Genomic DNA, 18,947 nt, shown 5'->3' with positions numbered 1-18,947 from the left:
CCTTTCCTCTAGAAAAAAATGGATAACTTTGAATATAGAGATATACAAGAATTTGCCACAGATGTTAGGTTAATGTTCATGGATTACTACAAACGTAACTCTCCAGACCATGAAGCAGTTGCTATGGCAAGAAAACTTCAGGTGAGTTATTGTTTAAGTCAGATTTGAAACAGGAAACAGAATAGGACTAAAGATACCCTTGGTCATCTTAAGTCCTGATGTAGCATCTACTAATGTTACTAACTACTATGTTGTGTAGTTCTAGAAAACAAGCAGCAGCTTCACAATGTTTTGAGAAGTGAGCACCTATTTGCTGTTCCTAAACCTCACTCTTTAGGACGTTTTTGAGATGCACTTTGCCAAAATTCCTGATGAGCCTGCTGCAAGTGTTTCTCTCCCACTACACACAAGAGAAATGAGAAAAGTTTATTCTAGTGACAGCAGTAGTGATGACTCTTCAGAAGAGAAATCATCTGAAGACTCTGAAAAGGAGAGAAGAGTGCACCTTGCAAAGCTTCAGGAGCAAGTAAGCATTAGTACTCAGTGTGTGGTTGCTGACTGTAATCTCTCTGATAGCGCCCTTGCAATTGTCCATTCTAGAGCTTAGCATTATGAATCAGTATTTACAAGACTCTAAGGAATACAGATGACTGTAATACTAAACTTTACCCCTGTTTGGAGGCACTTGCAAAGATTTTTAATCTGCAAGTGAATAGTGCCTCAGCAACTACAAAGTTTTTACTAAATCATGAGTCTAGTGTTCTTGCCTAGCGTCTTTTCAGATGAGATTTGTTTTGAACAAAAATAAGACTGTTGCCATGACACCATGGATGAGAGCATCCAGGTACTCTGTACGCAGCTTAGTGGCGTGTGATTCTAAATGTCATTTGCTTCATGTGGTTGAAGAGCTCTGGTTTTATGTTCAGTGTTTCAGGGTGTGCTAGTTGCTTTAGGTAGTCATGAATGTTTTTACACCTCTTAAAAGCAAGTCATTAAACTCTACTCAAGAAAGCTCCCTATGAAATAAAACCAAGGAATTTCATGCTGATGCCAATAGCATGGCTTTGTTTTACTGGCTAATAGTAGTCTTGCTTTTGCATGAGCATATCACTCTAAACTGTTGCTGTATCTACAATCCAGGGAGAAAACTAGCATTTGTTCTGCTAGTTTAGTTTTCAGTGTTTACCAGAGTAGTGCATATCCTATGAATATAGACCTAAAGATAAATACTATTGAGAAGGCTCTCTTTTAGAATTTTAGTTGAGTGGGGTTGAATTCTAGTTCTCATTGTTCATTCATCTTTCTAATCCCTATGAGATTTAAACAAACTTTTTAGGTTTAGGTCTTTCACTGAAGCTTAGTTAATGTTCCAGCTAGCCATTTCATATCACAAAATAGCTGAGGCTTACAGATTGAAGAAGCCCAAGCCCAACTCAAGCTAGCAAATACAGGCATTTGGGAAGCACACGAGTGCTTAATTTAAAGAGAAGCTGCTGCATTACTCCTGCTTTTTTCTTTTTTTTTGCTGTTCTTCATAGTATGCTGGAAGACATATGCTCTTAGAAATGCCTATATAAAATAAGTAGCCCCATCTTCTAAATGTGTAGTCTGTGACTTTGTTGAAAGAGTAAGATGTTTGGGGGGGGAAAAACATTAGAAAGCAAATACTACTAATATCCATTTGGGTGCCACAAGCCTCCTGTGATTTATAGGAACAGTTCATAGCTTTCTACTATCTTAAGACTCAACTTTTTGTTTTGGTAGCTTAACGCTGTTCACCAGCAGCTACAGGCTTTGACCAGAGCATCCTTACCTAGACTGAAAAGGAAAAAAGGGAAGACTAAAAGGGAAAAAAGGAAGAACAAGGCAAAATCTAAAATAAAAAGCCTGAATCAGAAGAAGAAAGACCTAAAACACAAGTCAAAGAAAAAGCAGTCTTTAAGCACGTAAGTGTGGGGGATTTGTGTGGGTGTTAAATTATTTTAAACTGCTGTTACTGTGGTATACTTCTTGTTGCAGTCAACCAAAGAAAACCACGCAGCAGGTCTTGTTGGCACATAAGTCGGAAGATGATGGTGCCAAGCCTATGAATTATGATGAAAAAAGGCAGCTGAGTTTGGACATAAATAAACTCCCTGGAGACAGGCTGGGGAAAGTAGTCCATATAATACAGTCAAGAGAACCTTCTCTGAGGAACTCTAACCCTGATGAGATAGAAATAGACTTTGAAACTTTAAAAACTTCAACACTCAGAGAACTAGAGAAATATGTGGCAACGTGTTTGAGGAAGAGACCAAGAAAGCAGCATGGTATGTAGCATAAATAATGCTTTAAAAAGATTTTATTAGATCAGTTTTCTGTTTTGCTGCAATGTTAACTTCTGTTTCATGTACAGTTAAAAAATCAGTGAAGTCAAAAGAACAACGTAATTCTGAGAGGAAACAAGAGCTAGAGAAGAGACTACTGGATGTCAATGGTCAGCTGAACCCGAAGAAAGGAAACTGCAAATGTAACGTGACTTTCATTCATTTGCTAAGAGCTTAGTGTTGTGCCTGTGTACTCTTATGCTGTTGGGGATTTTCTCTTCAGAATATTTGGGTCTTAAGCTTCCGCTTGTCAGTCTGAAGATTGTTCCTGGGGTGTCACAGCAGCAAAATAGACAGGACAAGTAACTTGTTGAAAACATCTGCCTTATTTCTTGTACTTAATCCTTTATTAAGGTAAAGATGGTAGATCTTGCTTTTGCAGTAGAAGACGAGACACAACAATGGGGCTGGTGAAGTTCATGTCGGGCATGCTATTGCTGATGGCCAATGCTATACTGAGAAATCCAACTAAAGACTTATCTCCACCCCTAATCCTATTCTTCTGGATTAGATGGCCAAAGCCTGGCCCAGTGCATTCAAGTGCCTTAAAAGGCTAGTATGGATTGAATAAACTTGGTATCAAAGCTGTTTCTTTAAAGAAATAAGCAATACCTGTCACACCAGCACTTTGATATGAATCTTACAGTTGTTTTGGTTTTGATCCCTTCACAGCGTAAGACACTGAACACATCCCTTACACTGACATACGAAAACAAAGGGGAGGAAAAAAGCCCTGCAGTTTACTTGTTTATAATTCACTTTGTCTCACAGAGATCCAAGAATAACAAACTAGTTATACTCGTTTGGCTGCGGACTCACTATTGTCATTGTGCTAGCAGAACTTCTGTATCAGTGACAGCTGTGCTGTGTCTTTAGGCATACAGAATTGCCTTAGGAGACTCAATTCAGTTTTTCAGGCAATAATGCATTTCAATATCAAAAGCAAGAAATTCAGTACATCCTTGACCATATTGACAGTTACTCATGGATCTCATGCAAGGAGTGAGAACAAATCAATGTGGCTGATGCTACTATTATAGGTCAAGTTGCTCCTCATTAAACTAGTGAGTACTACTATTGCCCTTTATTGGATAGCTATTAAGCTCCCATGTGAAAACACTTTTCTGAAGTGATAGAAGCAGTCTTGCAAGGCACAGGCTTGTGTTCAACATAAGCTCAGGCAACAGTTTTCCTGTCTGGTAATACACAATGGCTTGAAAACATCCTAGAAAGAACAGCTGTAAGAAGCAGCTAAAATCAGTTGCTAAGACCCTTGGGGAAAGGGAGGAAGCAGGCTAGATGATCTTTAAAAGTGGCATTTGACTCCTTTGCAAGGAAGAGCTTAAGCTGGCATTTAGCAAAGATGTATCCAAGGAAACAGGTATGTGGCTTCTTGTTGAAACTTCTATCAGAGCAACACACTTGAAAAAAGCTTTTTGACTATAAAATATAAACTAAGTTAAATCAACCCTGCAGATGCAAAATAATCAGATGGTGGTGAGGTGGCAAAAGATACGATACAAGATGATAATTCTGGGGTACATACAGCTTGAGAAGAAGGAGAGTCATCCTTTGATAAAGGCCTAAGTGTGCAAGTTTGGCAGTGGCAACAAACAGAAACAGACTTAACAGCAGGAAAACTTCTGGGGAAAACTCTGCTTGAAAACTCTACTTGAACTGGCTTAGCAGAAGCTATAACCTAGTTTAGGATTACAAGTTGTGTGGTTACAGCTCCTCAACTCAATTTCATTGATACAACTAGCTTGCTGCTGGTAAATATCCCTCTTCTATAAAGATTTAAAATCTACTGCTAAGCTGACAGGGAAATGATAGAAGACCAGTTGGAGCACAGGCCTGCTAAGGTGGTTCCTAATCTTGTATGTGAAGATTGATTGAAGGGTGTTTTGAATTCTTCCTTTTTGTCCTTCAGTTGAAAGCAATGCTGAGTCTGGTATTGGACCAAGCCGACTGAGTGACAGCAGCAACAGTAGCAGTTCCTTGGACTCTGGCAGCAGTACTAGCAGTGATTCTAGCTCCTCAGATAGCAGCGACTCTGAATCGGGTCAGAAAGCTTCCTTTTGTGCCTGTGCAGGCAGAATATCTGCCTTCAGATTTAGTACCTACTGTTCCAAATGCTTACCAAGAATCTGTCATTCTTGTTCGCTTGTTCCATGTTGAAGGATTAATTCCAGTGCTATTAAATGAATGTCTTAAAACTGAGTTTAAAAAAAAATTGTGAAACTTATCAATGAAGAATTCTAGATTAAAAACCAATGAAGAATTTTAGATTAAAATTTGCTAGCAAGAGGTCTGTATATCTAACCTGGGGATCTGGCTATCAGGCTATAGCTTGACTGTTATTTTACTCCTTTTTAAAAATTTGATTTATGTTAATTGTTCAGTATGCCACACAAAGAGCCTTACCTTGTTGGTGAAGTTTAGTCCCTAAGCCTAGGGACAAAAGTACCAATAGTACTGACTGTAGAGCCAAACTCTACCCTGCTGCTTAAGTTGTCTCAAGCTTGTGCAAGGGACATTAGCATTGCAGCATCAAGGCATTAGAGTGATGCTTCTAGGATGCTTTGTCTGTTTGGGACAGAATAGACTTCCCAAATGTGAGGTGTAGATATCTGTATGTGGTAACAGTCTAAGGCTGGATGAATCCCATGCAGGCTGCTTCAGCATGGAGAAGCAAATGCAGTGAAACCCTTGTAGCAAAGATCTTGCTTAACTTTATCAAGTTCAAGTATTCAAGATAATGTTTCTTTCCATGTGAGGTTTGGCTCTCTGGGTACAACTGCAACTTATATCTTGTATGTGTGAATAATGCAACATGTGGATGACTGATTTCTTCTTTTCCTTTCCCCTCTTTCTGCTCACCTTACTGTATTTACAGTTACAGAAACATGCTCAAAACAGAATGAAACCAGGCAGAACTGTCCAATTTCTATGGAGCAACCTCAGGTAAACTGACTGAAATGTGTATAATGCTTTTGCTCTAAGCAGTTACTTGTTACATAGTGTTATTGAAAATCATTATTTCCCAAGCTATACTCATTTCCTGCTAAATTTGAGTATAGCTTGAATACTACTTGTTACATAGGACTGACTGAAGTAGATTTAAAAGTTGTTTGTTGAAAGTAGTTTCTTTAGCTGTACAGAAGCTGAGGTACTGGGAGAACTGTTTTACCCCTTACAAACACAAACACTGTGGTAGCTCACAAGGGCTAGGAGAAGGGAAGGGAAAACATAAGGAGAAAATGCTTCGCCCCTACTCTCCCACCCACCAAAAAAATCCTTTCCAGCTTATTCTTTGAGTATAAAATTGACTGGTGTGCAAACCCAACTTATTTTTCCCTGCTTATTTTTTTCTATATATAAATAACCTCACTTCTACACACTTTAATTGCATGAGTATCCTAGGTATTTTCTGCTATACCTGCTATATCTCTGTGGTATCATTTTGAGCAACAGCAGAGTTGTATGTAGAAACATTTAATGCCTCTAAGACTGAATTCTCTATTCCTGTATATGCAGTGGGTGTTAATTCCTGTCAGGGTTGTCTCTGCCTCTCACAGCTTCCTTTAAAGCTTCCAGAGATGGAGACCTCAGATTTCAAAGCAAGGAGGATGAAGGCTTTGCAATGATCTTATGACAGACTTGCTTTCATTTAAAGTGCTTAGTTTGATATAGGAATCCAGCCTGCGAATTTGCAAGGATGCAGAAGCAGCAGCTGAATAATAGTCAGACTTGAAGGGAAGAATTATGCAACACTTTTTTGTGCTATAAAGCTCAGTCTCTGCAAAAGCAAAATGAAGACAAAAAACTGGAGGAAACAGGATACAGGAATTATGTTGCAGCTTGGTCAGTTACAACAATGCCAAACTGATTTAGAATAACAGCAGATAATACTTCACAACAAAACGCAATGTGATCATTTGGTGGTTTTCGGTATCTGTCAAACCAAGGTAGGGCAGTTTATTTCATAGGGCTTTGTCACCTAAACTTCTTAGGAACACCAAACTACAAATACAAGGGCTACTAGATCCTATAAATAGTGGAAATGGGGAAGGGAATAAATAGTTATTAAAAATTAAGATTTGACTTATTAATTACTTCAGTCTCCTTCCAGAGAATACCACTGGGCTTACAGAAGATGCCCTGTGATGCTGTTCTGCAAGCACAGCCCTCATCTTCTACCAGTAGCTTGCAAATTTCTGGATCGTCTGAATTGCAGCAGCCATCTCCAAATGTGCTACAGAGGCTTCAGCCTTTACAGAGTAGATCTCTTAAACCACCAGAACAAAATACCCAGTCTCCCTCAGGTAACATCTTTATGCAAGAATCATGCTATTTGATTGAAACCTGAAGAAAGAAGCAGTGGCAGAACTGATGTTCTTACTGGCCAATAGGCTTATCTTAAGGTTTTGGAGGCATCAAGTGGGTAATAACAAGTTCTTGCAGGGTGTGGATTATAAGGAGCATGATGTAGATAAAAGTATGATCAGATAGAACTTGAGATTACTCTGGCGCTTATGCTGGGGCAGAAGAGCATTGAAGCAGGGAGAGGTGTTCCCTCCCTCAAAGAGAAGCAATTGGAGACAAGATGACAAATGATGCCTTAATGAATCTAAGGTTACAAGAAGTATTCAACATCCCAGGGCAGGAATTAAATGCTTAAACCCACCACCACCACTGAAGTTAACATCAAATTCAATACTAACTGAATTTGAGAGCCTCAGGCACTCTGAAATGATTACTGCTTGCTCTCCAAATATATCAAATGGAAGTTGCTTAAACTTGATTAAGGAGCTGTTCTTCTTCCCTCCATCACACTAAAAGGTCTAACTTTGACACTTCTGAGGGTTTGGGTAAAAGGCAGTTTGAGCTGGTTGCTGAAAATCTGAAAAACGAATTTAAAAACGAATAGAAATAACTCTTTTATAGTACAACTAGGATACACATCTTCACAGCTAGTTAATCCACTCTAAACAGTGACCTAATTTTGAGATGTAGGGTTGTACTTTGCAGGTTATGGGGAATCATTCACCTCTTTTTCTTGGGTATGATCACAACTGCATGCTCTGCACAATGTTCCACTCACCCCAACGTCTGAGTGCTCCTAGGACAAACCAGCCTTTTGTCACCCACTGTACACATCCTCTTCCAGAGGTGAATGCATCTCTCCATCACATTCACTTCAAATAGCCTTTTTTTAAAGCACACACTTACTCCTTTAAGATCTGATGTAATACTTCAGGCTTGAACTTGATGCAATGAGGTCACTTTAGATCTATAACAAAGCCCTTACCTAAAAGCCTACTAAATAAGTTGTTCTCATCCTTAATAAGAGCCTGAATTCATGGGCTGCAACATAAAAGGAAAGTTTGGCATTATCAACTTCAAAATGCACTATAAGGCTTCCTTTTATTTCTCTTCTCTTCAGTGCTACAGGTTAAACTCAAGTAGCCCTGGTAGACATAGAGGTCAAAAACCCACCATGTAAACCTACAGTTGTGCAAAAGAAATGAGCAATTAATACTGTGTTCTCACTCTAGAAATATCAATCTCTATAAGTTCAACAAAACTCTGATTTAGGAGGATAGCTCCTGTATAAATGTTGCTTTTTCTTCCTGCTCCTAAAGGCATAGGAATGGGGGCTTTCAGGTTGATAGATCAGATGGTGCAAAATTCAGTCAGTCCATTTGTCTCCATAGGTTTGTCTCCATAGGTCTGTCTCAATATGGACTTGGAGAATATCCTGGTTAGAAGGCCTCTGCATGTGTTGGACTCTACATAAGGAATCTACATAAGGAAGCTATTGTTATTGCAGCAACAGGATCTCTTCAATCTTTGGGTATTAAATTCTTTCTCAGTATGGTTTCAAACATAGCTGCTTTAGCCAGGTTTTAATACCTTTATTTTTCTTCAATGGGTTGAAATCAACTCTTCTCTTGGGGCTATGAGTACAAGAATGCTTTGCCCTTCCTTGCAAGAAACAACCTCCCCTTTATCATTTGCATCCACTATCTAAGGTCTCTAATATTGCACAAACCTGAGTCTCAATATCTTCCATTGTTCAAGGGTTACTCTACTACACCCTCTTGCACAGAGAAAAGGTACCACTGAACTAAAGTAATATAGCTGTTCTCTATCCTGATTTGTAGAGGAGGGGTAAATGCCTTTACAAATGTAAGAGCTGCCTTCTACTACATTGCACCATGTTAAGGGTTAGGAGCTTGTATCAGTTTCTCATATTCTACTTGGTCTGTTGCTTAGAATCTGAGCAGCTCATGTTATAAATCCAAAGTGTTAATATAAGAACACACTTTGACTCCCAGAACATGAATGAAAGCTACTTCTACCGTGGTGTTTGCAGAAGCTAGTGGCAACAGCTTACTGCTCTCATTCGGCATCCTTCATACTGTTCATACTGTTACTGTATAATAACCCATATGTTAAGCATCCCAGGGTATATTTTGAAGTGTAATTTCCTCTTCTAGGTATGCAATAAAACTTCCCAGGTTGACAATGCTGATTGGAGTAAAGCTGAGAAAACAATTACTCTAGACAAATCAAACTTCAAAGAAGGGACAGTGAGAGAACCACTGATCTGATATCCCTAAGTCAAGAGCAAAGTATGTGTTGTCATAATAAAAACTAATTGATACCACGGCTATCAAGTTAAATGTATAGAACCTGGCTTAAAGAAATAAAATTTTGAACATCTGTACACCACTCTGTTTACAAAATAATGGGATGCTGCGCAGTTCTCCCTTCTTCTTTTGACTTGCTGCTTTTTAAAAGAAAGTTAAATGGATGTTATGTTCTTCTTCAGTATTTAATATATAAAGCACATGACTTTGATTTAAGGACTTAACTTTCTGACTTCAGTACAAGGGATAAGTAACTCGGTATTCCAGGAAGTTTGAGAGCACTGATTCTCTTATCTCTGCAGAACTCTGGCCTTTGAATTGTGTTCTGCTGAAGTTCTGCAGAGCTCTTTGCCCCGTGCCTTTGGATCAAGAATAACGTTCTCAACTCTTCACCATGGGACAAACTTGCAGATATTACAAGAAAAGGGGTTCACTGAAAACTACAAAAGAATGCACTGGGCTTTGTGCATATTTCAAACTAAAGACTGAGCTGGACACTGAATCTCTATGCTGAGAACCAAGTGTTACAGACATTATTTTTGTTCCTTCTTCAGTCTTCCCTCTCCAAACACCTTGTATACCCTTGAACAGGGCAGGGAACAACCTGATGTAAGTAAAAGGCACAGCCTTATGACTGAGCTCTTTAACCCTGGCCAAAGAATAGTTCTTGAGTTACATTTAAAAAAATAAAAAACTTGATAGGCCCTAATGCTCTACACACTAATCCATATACACACTGATCCATTTTTTTAAACACTTGTAACAGCTCAAGCAAATAATCATTCCTGAAGTTTCTGGGCCTTCTAAGACTTGGATTCTACCATGTGACTATCAAGACCCTGGTCTTTTATTTTGTATGTTAAAAGGTTGGGAAAACAAGCAGGAATAAAGCTTGCGGGAATGGTAGGGGGAAGTAAACACAGCCAAAATCATTGGGAAAGCTCATGACCTTTGCATACTTAACTGTTTATTGCTTAGTCTTTATTTCTCTTAATTTTTATTCCTAATCTTCACATAATTTGTCCTGTACCACTATCTCTTTTTCTATTCCTTGCTTTTTCAATTTTGCGTGTGCATAGCTGTAGAGGGACTCCGTCGTAATTAATAATATATGAATTACCCATAGAGGAAACTTTGCCTTTGGGTACATGTGAACTTCAGCATTTTGTTGCACAGCAGACCTCCTAACAGTGTTGAGTGAGAGTGGTTATCTGCCATCTGCCCCTTCCATAATAGTGGTGGTTTGACTGTTCCTGCAACTATACGTGCCCCAGATGTTCTCACGGTTATCTAAGAAAAACCCTTCCATTATTAACACCTCCTGACGAAGACCAGAAGAATGGGGGGGGACGACACATTGAATTTTGGCTGGTATTTGTGTTTTTTTTAAACAGCAAAAGCTTTGCCAATCTGGAACTGCTAATCTAATCTATTCTTCTAATCTATTGATGCAAAGTGTAGAGTGCTCTGTACTATATATGCGCATAGGTCAAATAGATTTTTAGGATGGGTTACTTAAAGAACTTACTGAATTTTGTAGATGATTCTACTGTCAGGCATTTCTGTGAGACTACCTGCCTCTGAAACGAGCTCTTGAATTTAGACTTGTTATGCTTCTGGTGCTGTAGGTGCAGGCTTGGTGCTGTGTATTATTGAATTCAGTGGTGGCTTATTAGAAAGATTTACTCATGAAACTGTTATCTATAAGCTTTCCTTAGATTAAGGGTTTGTCAGTGAGAGGTTCTGTAAAGGCTAGTATGGCTGTAAGCAGCTCCACAATGCATGCTTCGAAGTCCACAGTTGTAGACGTTTCAATACAAAGCTTCAGATTCCTGCATTATTTCTAGAGCTTTAACAAACGTGACTGTGAACTTAAATGCATTTTAAGTTTGCTTCAGGTAGGTCTTCTTGGCAGATATAACAGCTCAACTGAAATTTGTTAGAACCAGGAGTTAATTTCCTATCTGTAGTTGAACTGAATCATTCTTTTCTCTGATCCAAACTGGAGAAAAGTGGTCCAAGCCAACTTAAAGGCTAAGAAACATACCTGTATTTGGGAGTGTTTCTGTAATTTTGAACCAAATGGTAAGAAAAACCTGCACTGAGAATTAAGTCACTTTCTAGAATGATTAAATACGTTCTCATCTAAATTTGAGGTAACATAGTCTGTAAAATCAACACAAGTAAAAAAAAACCCTTTTTTATTTTTTCATCAGGTTATTGTAACACACCTAATGGTCAAAATGCTCAAGAGACAGAATTCCAATTTTCTCCAGAAAAGGTAGGTGCAGTCTTGTGAATTCATGTTTTCTGGAATTAAAAGGTGGGCATAAGAGATTGGATAAGAATAGCTGTAAATGCTAATGATTTTTAAAGTATTTTGCTAAAGAATCTCAAAATTGATGAGAAAATGTATTGTGTAAACGTTTAGACTACTGTATTTACATAAACATTCTAGACAAGCAAGGATGTTTTGTTGCAGATGGTCCCAAATAGGTCCCTCAAAACAATATTGTGCTAATGTAAGAACTAAGCAGATAATGGATGACAGAGTAAAAATAAAAAAAACTCTAGTATCTGTATTATTGCTTCTTCCCTATCTTCCTTTTCTGTTTATCTTGGTTTTCCTTTTAAATAACTTCAGGATACAGGAATTAAGAACATAGATTCCTGGGTAAGCTTATATAAAACGATGATGCTTCCAGCTCCAGTAAAGACATCTGCTGAGAGCTTCAAACAATTCAGGAAAGCGGTATTAGAGAAAAAGGATGGGCAAGCCCAGGAATTAAAAAGGCCTCTGGTGCAAGCTGAGAGGGAACTGCAAAACCTTCCTCAAGAAAAAGAGAGGTTTGTAACCACATGTTTAAAAGTTATTTTTTGCTTATGTGTTATCTACGTGCAGGGTCTAACATCTGAATAGCTGAATAATTTTGTGGACTCTCTAAGAAACATAAATACAGCCTCAGGCTGCTTAGTTGATGCAATATGTGTCTCGCATCGTGAATAAAGATACAAAAGTGTTGAAGAACCAAAGCCTTATAAATGGATAGAACCATTATTTAAAATTCTATGATAAATATTGTTAGAGTGGGCACTGTTACAGCTGAATAAACTGGCTAGTGACAGTAACTAGTGGAACACTGGCCTGATGCTCCACAATTGCGCTCATTATGTCCTATAAGAAAATAAGCATACTAATGCAGTTCAGCAATTCACTAATGATTGGTTAGAACCTTTATGGAATCTGTTATGTATCTATGTATTACTTGATTAGTCAGAGGAGAGAAAATTAGCAGCTTTTGAGTTAATAAAGGCCGTAAGCACGTGTAGCTTGCTGTCCAAAACTTTGATCCTGGGTGGCTTGGCTATTCAGGAGTGACTGGTTCAGACTAGGTAGCTGCCAAGTGTCAAATAACTACCTGAAGTACCGGGTGGTTGTACCACTCTAAGCACAATGGCACATCCAAAATTCACAAAGTATTTTTTTTTCTCGAAACGTAGTCAAGAAGCTACTGTTGTAGTATTCATCACTAATTATTGTCAGCCACTGTTTTAGTGAGTGCCACGTAAGTATCCCAGCCTGAGGTCTGTTATTAAGTTCAGGGGGATAGTTGACTGCCTACTAACTGCCGCATTGCAGTAATACCGTAAATAGCTATGTGCTACGTTTTTGAAGCTTGCTGTAGAATTTCCCTCTTTGGTACTCTTTTTTTTTTTTTCTTGTCTGTTTGTCCCTGTTTTAGAGTCAGTGCCTAAGTTCTCCTGCTACTGTCCATCACTGGCTGTCTTAGCATCTTTTGTTTAGAGTGTGTTGGACCTCGCTTGAAGTCCTCCCCCTCCTTACATTAGCACTACTACTTTAGCAGGACTTGTTAGAGATAACAGTGCAGCCTGTACCTAACAACTACAAGAGCAACTGTTTTAGTTGGCAGTGATGGTTCCTTCCCTCCTCACTGCCACGTAGCATAACCATTGTCGGTTCCAGGTAGTTGCCAGAGCTACTGAATCTTTTATTTTCTTTCTTTTTTTTTTTTCCAATGACCTGACAGTTCCTCTTTGCAATTTTGTACCTTCTATAAATAATTCTTTGCAAGTCTTTAGGATGATAAAGATTCCCTGGTGTATGATACTGCTTTTTGTCCAACTACTCCATTTTTAATGCAAGAGAAGTATCTACGGAATGACATCAGAGATGCTTGCCTTAAGTTAGTGAAATCAAACTCAAACAGCTAGTTGAAAAGGAAGAAGTTGGAAGAAAAACATCACTGGCCAAGAAAGTAACAGAAAATTAAGTTTGTATGTCTTTCAAAGAATGTGACTTCAATGAAAGTTTTGTGTAGCATATATCTTTAAATCCTGTGCACATATAGATGAGAAATGTACCATGGGCAGCCTTATCACAGCATAAAAATTACATACATCTTGGGAAGAGAAATTATTATGAATTAACATGTAAAATGGAACCACACCAAATGCCATTCACTGATTTATATGCAGATTCTGTTAAGTTGCACAGGCTTGTTATGAAGAAAATAAGTGACTTTTAGCCTATACTTGTCCCTTCTCCTTTCTCTAAAGGAGCCATGAAGGCACAGGATTGGATGTCATAGCAATAAAAGACTCTGAGTCCCCAGAAGAAGAGGATAAGACCAAACAACTGTCAGAAGCTCAACAACACGCTCTCGTTCAAGACCGTAACTTGGCTAGAAAAATGGAACAAGAACGCAGAAGGAGAGAAGCAGTAAGTTGCTGACTCTTTAAAAAAGATAGATCAGGTCTTATTTTAAAGGACCTGGACAATTGAAACTAACAGAACTATGCTACCTGAAGAGTTAGTCCAGAAAATGAAGCTGGAGACTCAAATAAGTCTTCAAGTGGCATTACATGAAAAGCTTGGTCTTCTTACTCCTATAAGGTTACAATAATTAATTGCACAGTAACATCAAAATGCAAAGGGAAATCCCTGCCCTGTAAATAACTTCAAACCTCAGGTCTTGCAGGTTGTCAGTCCTTGTCAACATCACACATACAACATGTCATCAAAAGCGCTAGCCGTTCTGTTCTACTCTGAAATATCAACATGAGCCTTTTCTTAAACTGATTGGGTTTATTGGTATAGGTAATGAATGGTTTTTATTTGCTATGTTTAAATTTTTTCATAGTATTGTACAACTGAATTTAAAAACTACAGTGTGATGAAGATCATACTAGATTCAGAAAAGGTCTTCTGAAGCTTTCATCCTGTTCAATGTTTTTCAGAGAGGACTTCAGCAATGTGCTTATGCAAACTTGTAGTAACGGGAAGCATACGCTTTTTTGGAAAGAAGTTTTGTGGGTTGTTCTTAGATCTTTATATTTGGCCTGCATAGTATTCGTTACTGTCTAACTGCTCTGAAAAATACACCACTTTGCTTTTTTGCAGATGGCTTGCACAATTGATATGAATTTGCAGAGTGACATTATGGCAAGTTTTGAAGAAAGTCTTGAATGAAAGCTGTAGTTAATGTAGAACTTAACCTCGACACTACTACCAGCCGCACAACTTTGAAAATGTACTAGTTATGAGTTTAAACATTGTCTACTTTAAAGCGCTTCTAAGCTCCTGTAAAATGCTTAATATTAAAAGCTTGTTCATCGACACAAGCATCATAAGAATTTTTTTCTTGTTTACAATGTAATCTAGCCCACTGTGCAATGGAACATCATTGTTTTTTTGATTACTGTTTCATGTTTTGTGTGTATACATGAGAAAATATCAGCTTCTTTATTTTTTTCTCTTTTGCTTTAATCCATTTTTCAGAAACAATTGAGAACATTACACTGTGCATGGCCAAATTCTCATGCTTGTATTAAGTCAGCGTACTCGATATGCACCTATAGAAACTACTTTAAATCCCAGTCTTGTCAATTACGTGATTTCCATTAGGAGAATCATTTACTATGATGCATTTGCACAGAATCTGGGCTGTGACAAAAGACATAATGAAAATTTCTACAGGATGTGTAATGCTACTCATAATCAGAAAACAATATTTCCTGGAAATCTGTAATTTCAGCAGCAAATCTAACTCACAAATCCTGTATATTCACATGTATTGAGACATAGACATGCTGATCTTTTGTTGAATGTATTTTATGCTAACATAACGTTTAGATAAGTGTCCAAGCATGTTTGCCAGATGGTTCTGATTCTTCATGGGAAGAAATTAAAATATTGTACTTCTGGCTCCAGTTTGAAAGGCTTTCTGATTAATGCAAGATTCTAATAATGTTGGGATACTTATCTGAAGTAGGAACTAGTCTAAAAGACCTATTTTCTTCTTGGTTACATATAGCTTTCTCAGTAAACCAAGTACAGGACTAGCCTGACTTCTCTTTGAAGAATTAATACCAAAATATAATGTGTACTATAGAAAAGTTGGGGAAGAAGAGCCCCCCTCAAGATAATCTAGTTCAACAGTTTGCAAACCTTTTTGATCATCAGTAAAAAAAATAAATGAAAAAATAAAGCATGCACCAACCAGTATATGTATACTTATTTATAAATTATATATATGTACTACTCTACAAATATATTACATACATTATAACACACAAATGATATAAAGAAAAGGATTAAATAGACACTAATTTTTGTTGTTTAATAATAGTACAAAATATTTTCTTCTTGTACCCCAGTGGATTGTCTTGTGCTCCACATTCACATTTGAGCTATACTGACATCAAGGCCTGGCTGAATCTCCACCTCAAATCTCCTGGGGAGAGCCCCAGGGAGACCTCTGGTCTATCACGTTCCTGGATCAAAGCTGGAAGTGAAGGTAACACTGGCAATGGTGTAGTGTGGGTCTGTCACAGACCACCCAAACAAAAAACTGGACAAGAGTTTCTACAGACAACTGAATTTTCAGATACAGGAAATAAACTGCATTTGAATACATAAATGACAGTTAAGGTATGCATAAAAACAGCAGCCTTATCTTTCAGGTAGCTGGGTGAAAAGGTAGTGCTAGCTCCAAAATACGTATTTCGCCTTAAAAAGCTGCTCTGTATCTTCTGTTACTCTTGGAATGCTAGTAGTTGATTAATTTGTAGAAAGACTGTATATTGACAAATGCTCAGATTAAGGTATTGCTCCTTGAACTATCTAAGGATGTCCTCATACATGAGCTCCACGTGGATGTATGCTCATGTCCACTGTTTGGGAGATCTGAGCACTTGGCTAGGAAAGGGACTCTGGGTGACAAGATGGGTTATGACACAGAGTGGTGCTCTTAAGATGTATTGTTTGCTCTCCGCATTAAAAGTGATTTAGCCCTACCTTCTTTTCTTAGTACATTGTTAATAACTATTTGTCCTACAATAAAATATTACAGTTCACATTCAGGACTCCCTGCCTTGCCGCTGTATGGGTTAATGCATGCTTAAAACGTCCTGCTTTGGAAATAGGAGGTGATGGAAGGGGAGGTGAGAATTTATTCTTTGCATTTTGTCCATTCTATATAGCCACATGTGCAATACTAATGGTATGAGCTGGTACTTTTGCCTGTTCAAAAAATAATTCTAGCTTCTATAACAACAACTCTGGTCACAGCATCACCTGCTCACCAAGAGCTATATATGAAATTAGCCTTCTCTTATTAATCGCGATGCACGGGGGGAAAAACACTATTATTTTGTACTGCTTTAGATTGTCATGATGACTTGAAGTCATAATATCAGTGGTGCTAATACTAATCTGATGAACCTTTTATCTGCATACTACAAGTCACTTGGGAGATAATGGGTTTCTACCTACAGGCAGACTGATTTCAGCAGAGAGATGGCTTCCAAATGTAAGCAGCAGGCCTATAACGGCTACATTTTCACAGAGCTCTCACCACTCTCGATGCCAGCAAGAATCCTACTTGAGCAGATACAGCCTGTATCCAAATACTGCTTAAACAGACATTGCTTAAGTATGCAAATTACCTAACTATTAAAATGTGAATAAAGTTCTGTTATTCCATTAAGTTACCTTGAACATTTGTGAAAATACCTGCACAAATGCACCATTTCTATATTAGCCTCCACCCTAGTAGATAGTATCCATACTTAAGTGGAAAGTAAGTTAAAAGCTTTGATGTCCTGGCCCTAATCAATGAAACATGTTAATTTTTTTGTACTATCAGGTGGAGGGGAGGATGAAATTAGTTGAACTGACAGAAGATAAGCAGGCAGATGGCACATCATGAAGTGCAAAGCACACTGACAGAGCTTGTAAAACAATCTGCCCTCAGGTTTGTTTGGCTTGGAACCCATTAGAAAAACAATTTAGAGCAGAAAACAGAAAAATCAAAATACAAGGACTCCAGAGAAATAATTGTTGTTTTTCTCAATTTTGCTTATTCATCTTTGCCATTAGTTGGCATGAGATATACAGAAGATTCTGCTATTCTGGAGAATGTGTGGAAGAGATTTGATATGCAAACAGGCTTGCCACAGGTGTGTAGGCACCATGGTCTTGGAATACAGAGGAAGCATTCCTCAGTGGAATAGGAATTCTACTGCTTTTTGGCAGAGGACAGCTAAAGCAGCTCAGCTGGAGATCCAAGGAGACACTGAGCCCAGGGTGGGCTGAAGGCAGCAACAGCAACAATCTCACTGTACAAAAGCTGCTTTGAACTGCCAGCTCCCCAGTGGTATCATCTTCCCAGCTCTGATACTGGATCCATATCTGAAGATTGCATAGCCAAACTCTATAAGCTTTTGCAAAAGTTGTGTGTCATTTTAAAGTTTAACGTAAAGCTACCTAGGTAGTTAGATGTATAAGCTAGAAATAGATTTGGTTCCATCCTTGGGGGGGGGGGGGGGGGGGGGGGGAAGCTCTGAGTTTTGTACAAGAAATATGGCTTAGTTTGGCCAAGTACCTGCTTATAAGAATGCACATCGCTATTCCATTCTTAATCCCTCTTGTGTCCTAGGTGCCTAATCTATGGCTGGGCTTTCATCAACCTTTCTTTGGAAGTAGGTGGAAGCTTGTGGACAACTCCAGGATTTCCAACCTTGTTTCTCCAATTATTCTTAGGGGAGGCTTTCTGCTAATTCATTCTGGTGGCTTCTTTATTAGGGAGCCCAATGACTACTGCAACACAATAATATTGGCTGTTTTCCCCCTGCCAAACTTTCTACCTTATCTAACTGGGTCACTGGTCTACTCAGGTACACTTTGGGGAAAATCCTTAGCCTTAAAAAAAAGCTGCAAAAAGCTTCTTCCCTCCAAAAAAAAAAAAAAAGGGTTATCAGCACAAAGGCTGATGCATAAAAAATCAGTTATGTGCTATTCCTAGGGTTGGTGGTATGAGTAATCGGAATATGAACGGAAGGCTCAGGCTTGGTAGGCATGACTCATATAATCCTGCTGGAGTCTGCAGAGGTTAGTTTCGTAACTGAATCATACCAGCTTCTGATGTTATTCCTTCTCTTCTTGCCTAAGACAAGGAAGGGAGCCTTAAATAGCCCTGCATTTTTTCCCCAGCAGCCTGATAAAGTTCCCAACCTCAAATCTGGGGGTCTTGCATGCAGCCAATAAGCACGGACAGTGAGCAGCGTGATTCATGGCATTTTCTACATACGTAAACCAACAACTGTTGTCAGCTGCTCTGGGCTACTGAGATTTCATTTCTTATTGATAAAAGGAAGTTAGGCGGTTTTTTACCACTGCTTGAAGATCTTATCTGTATCAGTAAAAAATTAATTTCAGATACTGGTTTTGTATTTTTTAAGATTAAAAATGCATGAAAATGGGCAATCATTTATAACATGCCTTTCTGCTGCTTATCTGATTTTTTTAAAAAATTGAACATGTTGAAATCAGCATTAATTCTGCCACGGCTTTCAAAGGGACAAGGTTTCAACATCAGTGTCTATATTTGTAAGTCTGAATTTA

At 38.3% G+C, this 18,947-nt stretch overlaps 1 protein-coding gene across 16 annotated transcripts in view; it reads left to right on the top strand.

Moving 5' to 3' along the window:
- Nucleotides 1–16,400, top strand: part of BRDT (bromodomain testis associated) — a 28,389-nt gene extending 11,989 nt beyond the window's left edge. For 4 of the 16 annotated variants that reach the window (XM_080602849.1, XM_080602854.1, XM_080602855.1 and 1 more), the window contains exons 7-18: nt 13–141; nt 338–526; nt 1,765–1,946; nt 2,020–2,309; nt 2,396–2,509; nt 4,297–4,428; nt 5,263–5,330; nt 6,499–6,691; nt 11,239–11,303; nt 11,667–11,869; nt 13,601–13,763; nt 14,445–16,400. In XM_080602849.1, the coding sequence (XP_080458975.1) occupies nt 13–141; nt 338–526; nt 1,765–1,946; nt 2,020–2,309; nt 2,396–2,509; nt 4,297–4,428; nt 5,263–5,330; nt 6,499–6,691; nt 11,239–11,303; nt 11,667–11,869; nt 13,601–13,763; nt 14,445–14,513 (1,797 nt within the window). In that variant the 3' untranslated portion in view covers nt 14,514–16,400. The other 12 variants (XR_013954422.1, XR_013954423.1, XR_013954424.1 and 9 more) reach the window with 12 other exon arrangements.
- Nucleotides 16,401–18,947: the final 2,547 nt, after the last annotated feature.

Source organism: Anser brachyrhynchus (assembly GCF_964034855.1).
Source record: "Anser brachyrhynchus genome assembly, chromosome: 8".
Classification (NCBI taxonomy): Eukaryota; Metazoa; Chordata; class Aves; order Anseriformes; family Anatidae; genus Anser; species Anser brachyrhynchus.
This window is presented reverse-complemented; position numbering and strand designations above follow the sequence as displayed.